Source organism: Oryx dammah, unplaced genomic scaffold (genome assembly GCF_014754425.2).
Source record: "Oryx dammah isolate SB20612 unplaced genomic scaffold, SCBI_Odam_1.1 HiC_scaffold_4, whole genome shotgun sequence".
NCBI classification, from domain to species: Eukaryota; Metazoa; Chordata; class Mammalia; order Artiodactyla; family Bovidae; genus Oryx; species Oryx dammah.
Window position 1 is genome coordinate 39,981,054 of NW_024070188.1, and position 20,287 is coordinate 40,001,340.

General features: G+C 37.0%; 1 protein-coding gene across 1 annotated transcript in view; it reads left to right on the forward strand.

The window, feature by feature from the left end:
- The window catches only part of MMS22L (MMS22 like, DNA repair protein), a 126,071-nt gene that overhangs the window by 82,747 nt on the left and 23,037 nt on the right, over nucleotides 1-20,287 (forward strand). Inside the window, exons 15-20 of the mRNA XM_040239144.1 lie at nucleotides 276-469; nucleotides 5,632-5,782; nucleotides 7,697-7,848; nucleotides 8,809-8,951; nucleotides 14,366-14,525; nucleotides 19,067-19,236. Coding sequence (XP_040095078.1) covers nucleotides 276-469; nucleotides 5,632-5,782; nucleotides 7,697-7,848; nucleotides 8,809-8,951; nucleotides 14,366-14,525; nucleotides 19,067-19,236 — 970 coding nt within the window. The remainder of the gene's footprint in view (nucleotides 1-275; nucleotides 470-5,631; nucleotides 5,783-7,696; nucleotides 7,849-8,808; nucleotides 8,952-14,365; nucleotides 14,526-19,066; nucleotides 19,237-20,287) is intronic.

Genomic DNA, 20,287 nt, shown 5'->3' on the forward strand with positions numbered 1-20,287 from the left:
AAGCTGCCTGTTTCTCATTTGGATCTGACATATTAAAAAGCATATAATTAATGCTTGACATTAGTAATTAACATTAACATTAAGGTACTTAATATGCCATCGTTCATCCATCAAATAACCAGAAATGCATAATGTCTTGGCATAAAGGTTTTAATTAGATAGAACTGTCCTTCAGTTTTCACATGGTGTAAATGTTAAAACCCCAAAATGTATTTAAATAAAAATTTTGTATTTGTTTGTTGGGTGTTAGCTGTATTTTTATTTATTTTTTTTAGGAGTATGCATCAACAATTGTGTCAGGAACTTCAAAGGGAGAATGGGGACCTCATTGTGCAGTCTTCATTATCGACTAAAGAGCGCCACCTTGCTGCAGTTGCCAGTGCACTATGGAGGCATTTCTTTTCATTTTTGAAGAGTCAGAGAATGTCGCAGATAGTGCCTCTCTCACAACTCGCGGATGCAGCCGCAGGTCAGCGTTCTTAATTTGCCAGTTAGTTTCTCATTTTGCAGACTCTGTCAGTTTTTTCTTCTGTTTGCTTAGTAGCAAATTCTTACTTTATTACAGTGCAATAAATATTTTGACAACCAGGAAGAAAAGAATTATGTATTTTAAAATTAGGATTCTTTGGCTTATTATTTTCCTGTTAGTAAAAGTAAAAATTAAGTGATGATTTGCTAAAAAGATCATTTTTAACCTTAAAAATACTGTACATACATGAGCTTTTCTTATTCATGCGTTATTTGGAAAGTAAAGCAGCATTTGACTTCTAGTTCAGGTCGTTTATTTTCAGATTGTATGTGCAGATACCTAGTAAAATATGAAATTGAATAAACAGCAAAAAGAGATGGAATGAATTACACTTCAATATAAAGCTGATGAGATCAGAATGACATGGAGTACATGAATGTTACTGTTCAGACTTCTGTTAGATTCTATTTTAGGTTGTAATTTTTGCTTAATTTGATTATTAGCCTATAGACATGTCCTTAGACTTTAATGGACTCTGAATCAGATGAAATTATAGGCAAGAATTTAAATATATATATTCACATATGCACTTTCCTAACAAGAAGTCTTTATGTTTTTCAAAGGGATATTTTATCCAATATGTTAAGAAGTACTGGAATAGAGATCAATATGGTGACTACATGTATTTAAATGCAGTTTTTAAGAAGATGTTTAATGTATTTAAATGTAAATGCTTTTAAAAACCTAAGCTCTAAACCAAGGTTTATTTTACCCTAGTGTGAATAAGGAAAACTGAGCTAAAAGCATTACATAAAAGACTTCATAATATACATTTGAAAAGATTTTGAATTCTGGTAGTGCTTCCATAATTAAGACTTTACAGCGACATGTAGATTGGAGAGCTGTGCCAGGCAGTGCTTTTGCAACCACTGGAATGTCTGTGAAAATACTTTCAGTTTAACCAAAGTGGTCGTTACTGGTCAATATAACTTATCTTTCTACCATTCATCGTCCCAACTCTCACTTAATGACCAAAATGATACACTTTAGTCAGTACTGTCTTAGGTCCTGAAAATAAATAGTAATATAGATATAAAGCAAATATATGTCGGTTTGCGGTTTGTTTTGAAGTAAAGACAGGAGGCAAAAATTTCCTGTGTTAAAAAATAGTTAATGAATACTTTGCCATTGGGGATTTATCAATGGGAAAAAAAGAACTACAATTCCTTTTTTTCATGCATAAGCTCCACGTTCTTATGGAAGGAAGAGAACATAGATAAGTAAAATACGTAATATGTCAGATGATGATAAATGGAGAAAAAGAAAAATATAGAAAAGGATAGGGACAGGGAACCTGGTTCGATCCCTGGGTTGAGAAGATCTCCTGGAGGAGGGCATGGCAACCCACTCCAGTATTCTTGCCTGGAGAATCCCCATGAACAGAGGAGCCTGGCAGGCTATAGTCCATGGGGTCACCAAGAGTAGGACACAACTGAACTATTAAGCACAAGGAAAAATCACAGGCAAGTTATAATTTTAAATAAGAGTTGCCCGGAAAACTTGTATAGGGATCATTTGAGCAAAGACCGAAGAAGGTGAGATATGCAGATATGAGCTATGCAAAAATCCAGAGGCAAGAGCATGTCTGGTGTGTTCGAGAAACTACACGGAAGCCATCAAAGCTCTTGTGGCATAAGAAATGGAGAAAGAGTAGTCAGAGACGCAATCCACAGGGTATATAGAACTGCTTTCTCTTCTGCCTTACACATAGTTGTAAAAATGTTCACTTTTACCCTGAGACTGGAAAGTCTTGAGCAGAGAGGTGATATGATTGCTCTGGCTGCTGGATGGAGATTAGACTGTCGAGAGGTGGGGAGGTCACATAGAGAACTCTTGTAACAGCTTAGAGATGGACAGCTGGGGCCGCAGTGGGAGTGGTGGAAGTGGTGAGAAGTGGTCAGATTTCCAGTTTGAAAGTAGAGCTGACAGAATTTTCTAAGTGGGTTTGATATGGTAAGCAAAATAGACAAAGGGAGAAACCCTCGTTTGAGATGAGAAAGATTGTGGCAGGAAGAAATTTTTATGAGTGAAGACTGGGATTTTGACTTGGGAGATACATATATATATATCCCTTAAAATCTGAGTAGGGATGTTGAGTAGACCCCTGGATAATAAACCTGAGTTTCAGGGAAGAGGTCCAAGCTGGAGATTTAAATTTGGAAGCTATTTATGTACAAATTGTCTTATAAGACTACTAACCGAGTTAAGTAGTAAAAAGAGAAGTTTGAAGACAGGTCCCAGGATATTCCCATGTTCAGATTTATAGGATTAGAAGGAACCAAGAAAGGAGACTGCAAAGGAATACCAGTGAGGTGATGTGAAAACCTATTAAGTGTGGTGCCATGGAAACCAAATTACAGAGCATTTTAAGGAAAGAATAGTGATCAACATTTTGAATGTGTTTAATGGGTCAATTAGGATGCGGCCTGAGAATTGGTCATTGGATGTAGTAGGACAAAGGTCACTGGTTTTTTGCTGTAGTGGGTAGAGGCAAAGGCCCATTAAAGATATCCAAGAGAAAATGCAAGAACCACTTCTCGCTGCAAACTTAAGTAAATCTCTTTGAGTATCACCACTAAAAGAGGCTTCCCTGGTGGCTTAGATGGTAAAGAATCTGCCTGCAGTGCAGGAGACCCAGGTTTGATCTCTGGGTCAAAAGATGCCCTGGAGGAGGAAATGGCAACCCTCTCCAGTATTGTTGCCTGGAGAATTCCATGGACAGGCTACAGTCCATGGGGTTGCAAGAAGTCAGACTTGACTGAGTGACTGACACACACACACACTATAAGAAGTAGAAAAAACTGGGATGTTAGCTGGAGAGGGAGGTGGGGTCAAGGAGGGTTTATTTTTGTTTGTTTTTTTTAATAACATGGGAGAAATTCCAGCATATTTATAATGCTGACAGGAATGTATAGGAGTGAGAGAAAACTTGATGCTGCAAGAGAGTCATTTGTGTTTTAACGCCCAGGAGAAGTAGGATCTCATTGAGGACTTGGCCTCAGATCCTCTGTGGTAGCAGAAGAGAAGGCAGAGTAAATGGGTCCACTTGGAGGCAGCAGGGTAGATGTGGTGGTTCTCTTCTGATGCTTCTCATCTCTCCATGAAGTGGTAAAAGTCAGTAACTGAAAATGAAGATGGGGAGGAGATGCTGACTGGTGGAGAGAGGGGAGAAGGTATGCAGTAATCCTCTAAGAGAATGAAAGACCCAATGGACTAGGGAAATATGGTAGGAATGATGGCCAGCTCTAAGGACCCGCTTACCACCTGTAGTCATAAATTTAAAGTGCGATCAGGCCACATGGTTGTTCACCAGCCACTTAATACTGGTCATAGGTGCCTATAGGGAGAAGAAGAACTGTAATTAAACAGGTGGTGTTTTTTTCCAGGCAAGTTCAGTGAATCAAGTAAGAGGCAAGGGAATTGATGGTATATGAAAATGAGTATAATGATGGAGCGTTCAGTCAAGTTGCCTGAAAGGGGAAAGGAAGGCACAGAGTCAGTGAGGAACATAGGGAAGGTTGTAGGAATGAATCATAGGTCCTGATGGAATCAGAGGATTGCTGGAGGGGTTTGGAACCTAGGAGGAGAGTTGGAAAGCTGATTTGGTGTCAGAAAGGGGGGTCTTCAAAGTAGGGATTTCAGTGGTATTCAGTATTGTACTTACGGGCAGGGTCAGGTTCTCTGTTATCACCATGGGAGTGAGTGGCTAAAGTAGTGGAAGATAGTCTCACTGAAGGCGAGAAGTGCAAGGCCAAGAGACTGGGAGGAAAAAAAATCATCAAGAACTATAACAGGACTGCAGTTAGAAAGGAGGATCGTGAGCTACGGTCTTCAAGGAATGAGAGGTGGCAAAGGAGGGAACAGTAGACAGGTGTAATGAAGAGAGTGCTGGTGTAATTTAATGACCTGAGACTCAGAGCCAGAGGTTTTCAAGAAGAGGAAGGGAGAATGGTCTAGAAGCAGCAGTGTGGACCAGAAGTTGCTCACCCTCTGTGGGTCCAGTGTATGAGAGTGTGGGAAGATACAAACAGCCACCATTTGAGAGAGCATTACAGGAGGCAGTGCTTAATAAATGATTTATTGATCAACATAAATTGATGTTGGACAAGGAAATGGCAACCCACTCCAGTACTCTTGCCTGGAGAATCCCGTGGACAGAGGAGCCTGGTGGGTTACAGTCCATGGGGTTGCAAAGAGTTGGACACAACTGAGTCCACATGCACAGAAACTGAAGTACTACAAGTCAGATTGGGGAATCCCAGGAAATCACAAAATAAAGTCTATTTGTTTACCACGGCGATCTAAGAAATTCTGGTTCCTAGGCTTTTTGAGTTCTTAGGGAAGTGGAGTATCATTGATTGTAGGAAATCACTGTTTACTAGAAGAAAATGTCCAGTGTTCATGGTGAGTGAGAGCTCTTCATCTGTGGCCAGTGAAAGTGGAAGTCACTCAGTCGTGTCTGTGGTAGGAAGAGTAAATTAACTTGATTGGAAAAGAGTGGATGCTAGAAATATTTTTGGTAATGGATTATTTGAGTGAGAGAGGCTCTTTAGCAGAGCCATCACGTTTAGAATTTGCCATCTGAGGGCTTTCCTGGTGGTTCAGTGATAAAGAATCCTTTGCCAAGGCAGGAAACATGGGTTTGGTCCCTGATCTGTAAAGATCCTACATGCCTTGAAGCAGCTAAGCCCGTGCATTACCACTATTGAGCGTGCACTCCAGAGCCAGGGAACTGCAGCTACTGAAGCTCCTGCTCCCTAGAGCCTGTGCTCCACAAGAGAAGTGACTGCAGTGAATCAATAAACAAAAATTTTTTTTTTCTAATTTACCATTTGAAGGGCCTTTCTATAATGGATGCATTGTGATGATGCTGAGACAGATTTATCCAGACCCTTTCTTGGAGATGCAGATAATCAGCACAGAAATTTCTTTGACAATATGAATTTAGTTCAGTTTTAGCTTTCTGTTCTACATTTCTAAAATGTGACATTTACTGTTTAGTGCTGATTTTTTTTAAAATCACTATTAACATAATTTAAGGGAGATAGTGGTTTGTTTTTTTTTCACATTCTCACTGTAAGTTTCTCTCCTTCTAAATCTAGATTTTACTTTGCTGGCAATGGACTTGCCCAGCACAGCCCCATCAGATCTTCAGCCTCAGCCAGTTACATCAATGATACAACTCTTTGGTTGGGATGATATCATCTGGCCCCAAGTTGTAGCCAGATATTTAAGTCATTTCCTACAAAATAGGTAAGTGTTTTTATTTCAGTGTACACATTAATATAAACCCACAGTAGATTAGTTCACAAGGAAGGTAAGCATTTCCAAAATAAAAACTGATCTTTGCTATATATGCTTTCACTTGGACAATTTATTGCTTTTCTGGGTATCCACATTTTGACTGTATTAGTAGTAGGAAACTTTTCTTAAAACAGTGTTGCTGCTGCTTTGTCAAAATGGTTTCTATAGGACTGCCTTAACCTCCTCCTGAAATGATCTTTCTACACTCACCATTGTGAAAGAAATTATACAGTTACTATTTCTAAATCTGTAAGACACTGTTTTATTATCACAGTCGTGGTTTAATGGTAGCTTTCCTCGGCTTCCCTGGTGGCTCACAGGTTAAAGCGTCTGCCTGGAATGCAGGAGACCTGGGTTCGATCCCTGGGTCGGGAAGATCCCCTAGAGAAGGAAATGGCAACCCACTCCAGTACTCTTGCCTGGAGAATCCCATGGAGGGAGGAGCCTGGTAGGCTACAGTCCATGGGGTCACAAAGAGTCGGACACGACTGAGTGACTTCACATTCACTTTTCACTTTTCCTCGTCACACTAGGTTTTTAAAGATCTGACTTTTGTGCAGTGATGAACAAAAGACGTCATCACCTTGAACTTTGATTTCCATGTCTTTAAGTGTCTGCATTACATAAGAGATCTGAGGAACCCCAGCAGAAAAAAATATACAGTCGGTAATAGAAGTGATATAGAACAATCAGGGTGATTCAAATAAGAATATCAAGATAAGGGAAAATAAATACACAAACCTAAGAGACCAGTGTTGATCTGGTCGCAGCTGCCAGTCAGTGAAAATGAAGAGAGGTATTTTTCTTAAAAGGAAGTTCATTAAGCATAGTCATTAATCATTTTCTCACTAGCTGAAATTTCAGTTACACAGTAAGGGAGTTCAACTTCAATTGGATTACTTTTAGGATCCCTTCCAGCTTAAGAATTCTTTGATGACAACAAACATTTGTTTTATATTATTTGTTAAATACTTGTGCTGAAATTATCTTGAAGGATTTGTTTTTAAAATAATATTGGTATGTTAGCAGCAAGGAAGGACTAACTGAAATGAGGCAACTGAAGTGAAATGCAAAGATGTTTAGTAGCGTTGGGAGGATGTATAGGTAATAAACAACCCATCTGAGTTCTGTTTTGTGTTCTCTTTTTTTATGAAAATGTGTATTCAGAGTATTTCAAAACAGTACTTTTAGAGTTATGATTTATGTATTTTTCAAGTGTCTAACTTTACATAACATTTATAATTAGGTTAAGACTATCCCCATCCTCTCTTATAAAATGATTAGAAATCAGATTAAGCCAGACCTTTGACTTTGTAAAATAATTTTAAAAACTCTTGTTCAGATGTTATTTTGGAGTTCCTGTGGGCTGGAGGGGGAGGAGGGGAAAGGAAGGGATGGGGATTGGATTGGTTGGGAGACCCTCGTAGAAATGTGTTTTTCTTTTTTCTTCTGTATATGGTCGTGACCGCTTCTCTGTTTTACTCTTAAGGGCCACTGTTTTTTATTGTGCTTGCCACTTCCTTCAGTATTATCACACAAAGCTACTTAAACCCCTTCCTTGTTTTTCTAATTTTAACCATGTCTCTCACTTGCCATAAGTCATATGTATGCCACCAGTGGAAAAAGGAAAATTTTTAAATTAGGGCATTATAAATGAAAGCAAGAATGTTTGTCTAAAATATTTTGTGGTATCTGTAGTGTTTATTTTCAGCAGAGCATGTCTGCATTCGTGTTTGTAAGATAAGTGAGACCAAAAACTGGGCAGTATTAGAATGTTTTATTTCAGAATCTCTACTCAGGGAACACATTGTCAGGGTTTTGTTTTGGTTTCTGGTTTTAATATTCATCAACTTATTTTTACAGCATGTTATGTGAAGTACTCTCTCGTTCAGGGTGCGTATCATTTCAAGCCCTAACTGTAAGATCATGGATCCGTTGCGTTTTGCAAATGTATGTAAAAAACCTTCATGTGCCAGATGACTCATTCATTGATATAAATCCTGAACAGGCAGTTGGTAAGTACTGCAGCTGTTTTGCTTTCTGGATTGTTAAGTATGTTTAGAATTTCCTGTTTTGTTACATAAATTAATAGAAAAGATTTAAAAAATATATTTGTTTGTAGGTATTAATATGAACAGAAGTTTATTAACGTTTGCAGTCTGTTTCTTTTTTCTTGATATTTTCCCATTACTGTATATGACGAATTTCTCTCCTGTAAAGATAAAAGAACTTATTTCCTTGGAAGCTCGGAATGAAAATTTGCTCTCAGGTGACAAGCTATTTTTTTACCTTGAAGAAACTGATCAGAAAAAAAAAGTGGAGATAGGAAGTAAATAACCAGATATCATACTGTGAACACCCTATAAAGAAAAATATCCAATTATGAATAATTTCCTCCTTTTCCTTGTAACTTTTTTTTTTAAAAATATTCCATACTATTCTGGTTGTCTGGAGCGTATGCATTTTCCTTTTCCTAAAGCTATGGTTTATGGCCAGTTGTAAATCTTGGAAAGGCTGGACTGAAAACATGCTCCACATTTACTTTTATATTTTATTATATCACTTGGCTTTACATTAATAACTTTTGGGACTAGGATGTTCACAAGTTAAGTGTTTGTTTGTTTTTAAATAAAGCCTTCCTGTAGTGAGAGAAACTTAGTTTTTAATAATGTAGAAATTTTAATTTTAAAACAAATCATTTAAATTTTAACTTTAAATCATTTAAAACAAACGAAGAATGCTCCATTCTCTGCTCTCCCCTGTGTGCGTGCATGCATGTGCTCAGTTGTGTCTGACGCTTTGTGACCCTATGGACTATATAGCCCGCCTGGCGGCTCTGTCCATGGAATTCCCCAGGCAAGAATACTGGAGTGGGTTGCTGTTTCCTACTCCAGTAATGTATGTGTGTGTGTGTGTGTGTGTGTATAAATAACAAATTTATATCATAAACATATAAATATAATTTATTTTGGCAGAAAAGGACTACATGGAACAGTTGAGTGAACTGACAAGGTTGCTATTTAAGCTATCAGAAGTAAAGAATATTTTCTCAAAGTCTCAAGTTGAATATTTACCCATCCCAGAAGATCCTAAAAAAGCACTTGTTCGGTTCTTTGAGGTATTTTTTATTCATTAATATAATTGTCCAAGTCCGTTACAATTATTTTTCCAAAAATCCTGAAGTGTTCATTATGTATTATGTTTTTCTATAAAATGAGTTATTTTAAACTGAATCATATTATTGGTTGCTGCTATTATAAAATTCTGGAGCAATAGAAATGTGAATCTAAGATATAGCATATAATTCATTCTTGAGGACAGCAGAGGAATTACATTTAATGAAAAATAATAAGAGTAAAGAATGCCATATAAAAACCTTACTCCAAATCTGATCGGAATCATAGGAGTATCTTATTGCTAAAATTGCTGGATAACCATATTCTTCAGGTACTTAAATCTCCTTGTATATGGTGCATAATAGTTCCAACTTAATGTTTACCACCCTGTAACAAACTGTAAATTTTACAGTAAAATTTTAGTGTGTATTCAGCATAAGCACCAACTACTTCATATCCATAACATGGTTGGGGCTTTAAAATCTAGTCCATTTGTTTTGTCTCTGTAATAAGTTGTGCCATTCAACATTTTACTTTTAATTATTAATTTTGTAGGGATCTATCTTACGTGATAGTCTTTGTTTTATAGCCTAATTGAGGTTGTTAATGTGCTTGGATTAGTGTTCTTGTAAGCTATTCACAGTAAAACTTGGTTTATTTTCCCACAGTGGTTGATATTAACTGCAATGAAAATCATTTCAACCCATAAGCTCTTTCCATAAATGTGAATTCTTCCATTGGTTTTCGTTAAGTTAAAATATAATTGTAAAACAGTTAGAGATGTCATATTAATCTTAAAAATATTTCATAATGGTATAGTGAAAGTGAATATGAAAGTCGCTCAGTTGTGTCTGACTCTTTGCAACCCCATGGACTATACAGTCCATGGAATTCTCCAGGCCAGAATGCTGGAGTGGGTAGTCTTTCCCTTCTCCAGGGAATCATCCCAACCCAGAGATCAAATCCAGGTCTCCCACATTGCAGGCATATTCTTTACAGGGAAGCCCAGGAATAATGGAGTAGGTAGCCTATCCCTTCTCCAGGGAATCTTCAGTATATGCAAATGTAAAATACACATGTCTCTGGAGCCTTTTCTTTCGTTGTTGATTGAATCTCCATCTGTAATTAAACATCTTTACCAGGGACCATCCTGGACCAGAAAAGAATGTAAAAGTCAAGCACCCCACCAATCATATTCAAAGGCTCTCCTAATTTAATCCTATCCAACTTAATTGCTCTTTCACCACTTACTAAATTATAGTTATTCACTAAATGCTAGATAGTTTTAAGCGAAGATTTCTTAGGGACTTGAAGAACCAAAAGAACTAGTCCTTGATCTTAGTGAACTTTTACTTGTCTGAGAATACAAGACATGCCCAGAGATTAAAATAATAATATAAGATAGTATATGATAAGTGCCAATTAGTTGATAGGTGAATCAGCAGGTTAAGAATTCAGAGCATCTTGATATAAGAAGTTTAGATTTTATTATGAACAGGTTTATAAATTTTCAAGTAGGTCTGATTTGATCAAATGACTTTAAGAAAATTGGTAACAACAGAGTATGGAGTACATTAAAGGCTCAGGAGCACTAATGGCCAGAAACTAGTGAGATTTAGGAGGAATTGAAGATTGAACTAGGGGATCTTTGAATGATTAGGAAACACTGTGTTTAACTAGAAGATCGATGACCTTAAGCAGAGATCATGATTTAGGATGGGGCCATAGTAGGTGAGAAGCCCAATTTTAACCCTGTTTAGTTTGAAATTGTGTCAGGGGGTGCTCAGGAACCTCTCTCCCCCACCACATGCTATGACTCACAGAACTCAGCATATAGTTGTACTTCTGTCTATGACTTATCACAGTGAAAGTTTTCAAAGTACAGTCAGCAAAGAGAAAAGGTACATGGGTGACATCTGGAGTAACCAAGCACAGCTTCCAAGATTCCTCTTCTAGTGATGTTACCTGGACATGCTTAATTCTTCCAGCAAGGAACTGTGAGAGCACCTGGGAAATTCTTTACTGGGGGAGCTCTTAAATGACTTGAGTGCCCAGGGTTTTTGGGGTTTTTTTAAATGGGGGCTGACCACCTAGGCCCTGTTTGTTCAGCACTTTTAAAAATCCAGATTCTTAGAAGGAAAGCAGATACCCAGCATAACTGTATTGGCTGCACAAACTGTTGAAGCACAGTGAGCCATTCTTACCAGAAAATGATGGGGAAAAAATATCTAAGGTTCCAAAAACCAAACAAGGGCCAACCTTGCATGTAAGCCTTTTAAAGATGGTGACATTGGGACGTGCTATGTTAATTCTTCTTAGCAGAGAAACGATAGCATGGCATGAAAGTAGGGATAGTCAAGGCACTGAAAAATACACATCTCATAATTTGGAGAGGTTAAGGCTAAACTTAGAGAAATACTGAAATCTAGGGCACTGGTTTTCTCAAAAGTCTTTTCATAGACTTTTAGGAGTCTGTAATTTTCAGGGGTTCTGTGAGCTCAAAAGTATATTGGCATTTATACAAAGAACATAAAAGCTGTAGTAGAAATCAACACCATTGCCCAAGATTATACTAGTAATCATTATAATTTTCAAGGCCATGCAATCACACAGGGGGAGAAAAGCCAATTCACTTAAGAATATCATTAATGAAGCCATAAAGTTTTATTTTAATAAATTTTGACACTTGAGTACATGCCCTTTTTGTATTCTGCGAATGATGATAGAAAGTGTATTTAAAGTACATTTGCTGCACACCAAAAAAAAGACTGTTTAAATAAGAAACACTTATGTAATTGAGTTGCATGCTGAACGTACACCTTTATCATGAAAGAACAACTGACAAAATATGGTTATTCAGACCTGAGTATTTGGCAGATATTTTCTTAAAAATGAGCCTATCACTTCAAAGAAAGCAACTTTGAAATCACTTCAAAGACAGCATTTTTGCTGCTGCTGCTAAGTTGCTTCAGTCATGTCCTACTCTGTGCGATGCCGTAGACGGCAGCCCACCAGGCTCTGTCGTCCCTGGGATTCTTCAGGCAAGAACACTGGAGTGGGATGCCATTTCCTTCTCCAATGCATGAAAGTGAAAACTGAAAGTGAAGTTGCTCAGTCGTGTCCAGCTAGTAGCGACCCCATGGACTGCAGCCTACCAGGCTCCTCCGTCCTTGAAATTTTCTAGGCAGGAGTACTGGAGTGGCTTGCCGTTGCTTTCTCCGAAGCTTTCAAGAAAATTAGAATTTTAGAATACTTACATTTGCCACCAGGAGCTTGAAAACTTCTTGATAGTTTAAGACTTTTGAATAGCATTGGTGTTAACAAATGACGATTATTTGTTATATTAACAAATGTGATTTTATAAAAGACAGTGAATGTGTTGTACAAATTGAGAACCAAAATTTTTCAGATAACAAGTACAGACTTTTTAGAAAGCATGCATGGGTGGAAAGCATGCATTCAAAGCACTGGATAGACCAATGGCCTTTAATGTAGCAGAGTACAGAATATGCATTAAAGTGACTTTGGATGCCATATTACCACTGACGTTAAGAAATACCACCTGTCAAGTTTCAGTATCAAAAAGGAATCCCACAATTATCTGAAAAATTTATTAAAATATTTTTTCTTCTTCCAGCTACATGTGTTTATGAGACTTAATTTGTTTTTATCTACAACATATTGCAACAGATTGTATGCAGAAGTAGATATGAGAATAACTATCTTTTATTAGAACAGACGTTAAAGAGATATGCAAAAATGTAAAAAAAAATCCACTTTTCAGTATTTTTTTTATTTTGGAAAAGGAAGTTATTTTCACTAAAAATATATTACTTATAGTAACATGTTTATAATTTAAAAATCTAATTTGAAATTTTCTGTTGTAATTCCTAATATCATAAATTTCAATGGATATAGTTCAAATAATATAATATAAGCCCTTTAAGATCCTCAATTTTAAAGTGTATAACAGGAAACTAAGACAAAAAGTTTGAGAATTTCTGGTCCAGGAAAAGAAGTATAGAAAACCAAGGGCAGAGACCTAAATGGAAAAGGGGATTCATTGAGTATATATCTTTTGTTCTCATCTGTTGACTTCCTAATCACTCAGGTTCACTAGGTTTCTTATCTTTTCCTTTATTCTACGTTTTATCATCAACATGGCTAACTTTAATATCACTTTGGATAACTTATCTTGAGTCCCCATTTCAAATCTTCTCCAGTAGTCTCAGTGATCTTCACTTCTGCTGTCATCCATCCACTCCCATGACTAATCACTGAACCATGGCGTCACTTGGTGCATCTGAAAGTTCACTGACTGTCACCACCTTCCTTCCAACTCTTTGAGTGACTTCATCAGGATCTGCCTTTCCCTTTTCCCCAAGTGCAGCGCCCTCTGATGGTCTCACTTTCTTCTCTATCTACCTTAACTAAACCTCTTGGAGGCCTCATTTCAACTACTCTTAACCAACATACTCAAAGTCTCCCATCCCTGTCTTTTGGTTATATCTCTAAACCTTCAACTTTGGGTCAGTACAATCACCTGGTTTCTTTCCTTTGTCTTATCTTCTGAGAGCTTCAGGAGAAAAGCCACATAACCGTGTATACTGGTGCCATTCGTGGTCCAATTTGGGTGATTGAAATTCACTGCAAGTTCTCAGTAGTAGCTTAGAAACATTACTGCTGTCCTCAAACCTCACCCATCCCTAGCCAGTCTTCTCTTGATTCTTTTTGTGACTTCTCAGCCCTTGCTTATTCTCACCTTGTCACAACTAGCCTCTCACGTATTTACCTTCTTCTGACTTCATCATTATTCTTTTACTACCTCGTCTCACACTTCTCTGCCTCCCTGTTTTACCATTTCTACCCTTTGTACCTTTTTTTTTTCCTCTGAGAAAATTAAGCTGGCAACTGTTGGCTTATAAACAAAATTCTGAGGGAAAAATCAACTCATATCATAAAGCTGAACTTTATTTATGGAGGTCTGACTTGTAAGAGTTGATTAACCTCACCATTAGGTCTTTTTTGTCGAAATTTGCGGATTTAGAATTCCCAGTTATGTGCTAGAAATATGGTGAGCCACCCTGTTTGGCTCACCTAATGCCTAATAGGAAATTTGTTTATAAGCTTCTTGTATATTAGTTCCATGTGTCTTTAACTAATACTTTGCTGACTCATAATTATTGGTGAACTGATTTTTTTTATTCTCCCTTTAGCCTTTATTTTAATCATAAAAGGCAAGATAATTCTTTGTTCTGGATTTTAATTGCTGTGAACATTTATTGGAAAATTAAGGATGAAGGCTTAAATGTAAGGAATATGTATGTGTGTGTGTAGAAAGAGAAATTATCTGTATTTTTCAAAATCTGTATTGTAGAAAACTTGGAACGCTAAACATGTTTTTTCTTATTTATAGGCTGTTGGTATAACTTATGGGAATCTGCAGACATTTTCTGATAAATCTGCCATGGTCACAAAGTCCTTAGAATACCTTGGTGAAATACTAAAATATATAAAACCTTATTTGGGAAAAAAAGTTTCCAGTGCAGGGCTGCAGCTGACTTATACGATGATGGGTATGTATTCCTGACTTTATTAAAACTTCCCTAGACTGAACCTATGGTATCATGATGGATAGGAATATACTGATACACTGGCTAAGTCACTTCTCTCCACACAGTCTTAAGAATAATCTGAAAGACAGTGATTTAGTTTAAAGTAATTCATGTTGACTTTCAAGTGTATCTATGTCTTGCCCTACCTCCTTTCAGAACTTTTCTTCTTATGTTTGGTTAATACTAAAATTAATTATGATCAATACAAAAAACACACCAACTCTAGCTTGCTACAGATATAGTCTGTTGTAAATCATTCACATTGTGAATGCCTGCATAATTAAAATGAACCTTTTCCCAACACTTATCTATGCTTTGTTAGAATTTAAAACTTCAGAAAACCATCACTTCTTTCTATTTTTTATGGTCTGCTCTGTATGAAGGAGGTCAGGAAAGGATTTATTATAGTGCTAAAAGATATTTATGCTTCAAATCTTGTTTCTCACAATATGTTTTCTCCTTTCAAAAAGAAAAGAAATCTTCTTCTGTGTCTGCGCTATAACAACAGAGGTCATCCTTCTTTAGGAAGTCAGTAATTTGAATATCTTTGTTCACTGAAACCTTGTTGCTAACCAAAAATAGGAACTGGATAAAGAGAAATGAGAAGGATTTCCTTAGAAGTTTTTATACAGAATTTAAGTTTATTTTTTTTCTCTGTGGCCAAAACCTTATATCTGTTCCCTTTGATCTTGTGAATATATGAATAAACCTGATTTGGGCTGTCTGAAACCTTTTATCTTTGTTGTGAAAGATAAAGGAGAATGTGAAAATGTGTAAATATCGATGATGTAGGATGTAGTGAAAGCAGTAGTAGCAATTTGGTCATTTTAATTTTGAGAAAAATATAAGTGAGAATTTATTATAAATTTAACTTAGTAAAATTTAGATTAACATGTATTTCAACATTTAGGCTTATAATTTATTAGTTGCTATGGGATTTTTGCCAAGCTAAATGTATGATTTTAGAAGGATGTCTTTATTTTACAAAATACATGATTGTCTTATCAAGAACTGCAAAATCATTTGGATTGGTGATATGTAGACCTGGGACATTCTCCTTATGAAGAATTGCGGGGGAGGGGGGGCTTTGTTTTGTTACATGCTTGATTTTTTATTTAATGGCCAGTGGATATGGTATTCTTTCCCTTTGTCTAGCCCTCAGAGTCTGGGAATAGAGTACACTGCTATAGTGTTGCCCATTTAGTCAGCAGAAATTAGGAACAGATGTCTTTTACAGGTACACAGGTTTAGAAGAAAACAGAGAAAGAGCAAATACAAATTGTTGCGAGTTGGCACCTGTTTTGGGTGTGTTGGGATGTCACATCATCTAGAGTGAAAGAAAATTAACCACCTAAACCTCGGTAGTTGATTTACCTGGCTGGTTCCTCCCTGGGGATAAATGCCTCTGCTATTCAGTTGCACTGCTGCTAGTGGAGGCACTAACTCTTGACAGCATCACTCCAGACTAAGGCATCTGGGTTCTTAATTGTCTCCAGGTAATTTCTGAGAAGGCAGGATTGATCTCTCAGTAGTAGTGTCTTCAACTTTCCTTCCCTTTATATCCTTCCCCCCCCCCCCATTCTTTATATCTTTGGCTTTTCTGTTTCCATGACTTTCCTTTTGATCATGTTTCTCTCTTGGGATCCTTCTTCCCCTTTGATCTTTCAAATTGAAATTCTACACATGACCCTTTACTGTCCAGCCCAGGAAGACCTGCTCTCCCTGACTCTGTTTCACCTGTCCTTCTCTTTTAACTTTTTTTTTGGTAGCTTTCCATTTATTAGGATTATTTGTGTACTTGATATGCCTCTAGTAAAATTTAAACTTGCTTATGGTTAGTGGCCCTATCTTATTATTCCCATCATCTTGTTGTATTCTCAACAAATAAAAACATTTACTGAGTGTATATCAGGCACTGATTTGGGAACTGATGATATAGTGGTTAAAGAGATCCTCCAGTGTAGAGGATAGCATATATTAACTAAATATTTCTGAAACTTAATAACCTTAAATATAAATCTATCTATTTATTTATACACTATGTAGTGTATTTTGTAGTGTTACTAAATGAGCAAAATTGCTTTCTGTTAACTACATCTAAAAATATATAATGATCTCAATTGTCTGTTTTTCTTAAGGCTTAATATATACATAGAATAGAAAATAAGTAAATACATAAGAACTCTTATATACATAGAGTAGAAAATAAGTCAGAGAAGTGCCCACTCCAGTGCTCTTGCCTGGAAAATCCCATGGGTGGAGGAGCCTGGTAGGCTGTAGTCCATGGGGTCGCCAAGAGTCAGACATGACTGGGCTACTTCACTTTCACTTTTCACTTTCATGCATTGGAGAAGGAAATGGCAACCCACTCCAGTGTTTTTGCCTGGAGAATCCCAGGGATAGGGGAGCCTGGTGGGCTGCCGTCTATGGGGTCGCACAGAGTCTGACACAACTGAAGCGACTTAGCAGCAGCAGCAGAAAATAAGTAAATACATAAGAACTCTTGTGTTGTGGCTTTCAATTGTGGAAATATATTCCCCACAGTTTTCCTATATTTTCAGCTTTATCAGTAAGTAAGTAATATTTCTTGGTGGTGGTTTAGTCACTAAGTCATGTCCGACTGTTGCGACACCGTGGACTGTAGCCTGCCAGGCTCCTCTGTCCATGGGATTCTTTAGGCAGGAGTACTGGAGTGGGTTGCCATTTCCTTCTCCAGGAGGTCTTCCAGATCCAGAAATTGAACTTAGGTCTCCTGCATTGAAGGCAGATTCTTCATTGACTGAGCTACAAAGGAAACCAAGTGAAAGTGAAAGTCGCTCAGTCCTGTCCGCCTCTTTGCAACCCCCTTGCAGTTCTCCAGACCAGAATACTGGAGTGGGAATAGCTCTTAGCCAGGAAAAATACTTGGTTTCTTACAAAGCTACTCTGTGTATTGAAACCTTTTCCAGAGTTTTTTACTTAAAAATTTTTTCCTTTGCATTTTTAGTTCCACACGCCCTTGAATGTTCTTTCCTGAAACTTTCATTTAGGGGCTTGATAGCAGTAAAACAAATGTATCATCTGTACGTTCTATGAACTCATGAAATTTCAAGTCTTCGTCAGTGTTATAACCGTTGCAGAAGATAAAATACAAGGGTAGATGAGGCGTTTTCAGTTGGAAGGTCCTTGCTCTTTATAAGTTAATACCTGTGTGACACTTAAGAGTGATATGAATCATTTCAAATGTTGGTGATGATGACAGTTCCTCTTACCAGTGTATTAATGTGTTTAGAATGTGAGCTCTTCTTACATTGCTGTCATCCTCAAGATTTTCACCTACTGGAAAAATGAGCAGCAGACCAGCGTTATTTAAAATATTGCTAACTGAGCATTGTGTTTCTTATGATTGATTATTGTATTTCCTTTTACAAAAGAAGATTAATGTTGCTGTTTGTCCTTAGAAGTGATTATTGGTTGTTGTTTTTTTAAAAAACTGCATATTCATCTCTAAGCATATTTTTGTTTTCCTTCAGAGCTTGAATTTTAAACTTTGTTTTATGCAAATGACTTTGAATTTTATCTTCTTTTTTGCTTTTCTAAGATGAAATAAAATATAAAAGTTTATGCAGCAACTGCTGTTTGGACAAGTGCTTAATGATCTCCTTTTAAATTAATATTTTTCAGTAAAAGAGGCCTCAGTAGCAGTAATATACTCTAAAGGGAAGTATATATCTGCCCTTAATTACTTTATTAAGCAAAAAGTGCTCATTTGTTGTTTTACCATCATTTATAGCAGGGTTTTGACAGACTCCTACCATTAGGGAACCATAATACAGTTCATCTGGTAAAGAAGTCCGTTTCTCTTCTTTTAGAATCAAAATTTAAATTCAGTGTTTGTGTTAAATAGCTAGAAGTTATAAAAACTGAAGTTCCAAGAGGTTAAGTGATTGCTTCAAGATGTTACAGCTAATCTTTTTTCCTACTTCAACAATTAAATTTAGTGATCCTTCTTGTGGCAAACTGGGTTCAGACAGCCTGTAAATGTAATTTAAAATATAAAGAAATAAGACTATCAGTAAAATTTACAGTAGCATGAAGAAGCCCAGGGAAAAGTGAATATATACATAAAAGCATAATATATGGTGTTAGTGTTCTTAAAGTTGGACTGCAAATTGGCCTCTGAGTTTCCTAGCAGCCTGAGCAAAGAGAGAAAGAGAGAGATCTGGCTAATTGCAACAGTCAGTCTATAACTTCACATAATGTATAACCACACGTTGTGTGTATTAAATGCCAGTTAGTTGCTCAGGAAATGTATGTTTTTCTTGGCCCAGAATTCTGAGACAGTTGCTTCTTTAGTGAAATACTTGGCATATGTCTTTTGACTGTTAATACATGTTTCTTCCTATTGCCAACTTTAACTTGGTCCTCTGTGTTATAAATATACTTTTTTTTTTTTAACTGGAATGACAAAATTTTCTGGTTAGAAGATAACCATAATTTCTCTTACCACTCCTCTTTGTTAGGAATTCTAGTTAAATCATGGGCACTGATCTTTGCCACCTCTAAAGCCCAAAAGTTACTATTCCGGATCATAGACTGTTTACTGCTGCCACATACAGTATTACAGCAAGAGAAGGAGCTGCCTGCACCTATGTTGACTGCAATTCAGAAGAGTCTTCCTTTGTATCTCCAGGTACAGTAAGTGTGACTGCTTAAAAGGAAAAGGAAAAAAAAATTGACACTTGCCTTAAAGCAGTTTACTAATTACAGATTTCAAAACCATACGTTATATTCCTAATGTACATTTGTGATGATGTATTTCCACTGAACAGGTTTAAAATTCTTTTGTGTTGAGCTCTGAAAACAAAGATGAAAGAGGCAAAACCTCCACTCTCAAGAAGCTTAAAGTTGAGCGAAGAGACTGACGAGCGTAGACAATCCAGCATTTGCTCAGTATTTTCCTCAGAGGCCTCCGCTCTCTTTCAGCCAGACTGGGCTGAAGAGATGCAAGAGAAGATAACTGCAGTAATGAATATTAGGTGTTAAAGAGCAGAGTGGGTAGGACTTGAAGGACTGTTCCTGTAAGAGGGAACAGCATGTGGAGAGCATAAGCTCTAAGAAAACATGACTCATGGGGAAAGACAAATAATTCTTTTGTGGCTGGAGGCGCTCATATGGGAGGAGCCACATAATGAAGAGCTTTGTGTACTTTAGAAATTTGGACTTGCTCTTGGACAAGGGGAATGTTGTTGGATTGTGAGCAGAGAAGCGGGAGAGACATACCATATTTACGTTTTAGAAAGGGGATTCTGGTGGCCACGTTTAAGCTTGTGAGGAGGTTAGATTGGAGATTTGGAAGGCAGGGGGTAGTTCATTATCTGAAGGTATGGAACTAAGGCAGTGGGTACAGAACACACAGCAGATTTTAGAAACGTTTAGTATCACTGGTCACAGAGTTGCTGAGTATGAGTGTTGTAGAACAGCAAAAAGAAATAGAATACTTCTTAGATTCCATGGTGGCTGCTTATGTCAATAGTTGTGTGGAGTGCTTGCCCCAGCGTGGCCCTCTGATACCAAAATAGTTCACATAATAAGAATTCTTACAAACTTCCTAAGTTAAAAAATTTGTTGAATTATCCATTTGGCAGAACTCACTTGGAGCTGTATCTTTAACTTCTTAAAGGTATAAGCTCTTCTCATCAGAATTTTTTAAAAAGTATTCATTTATTTTTTTATCTTCGATA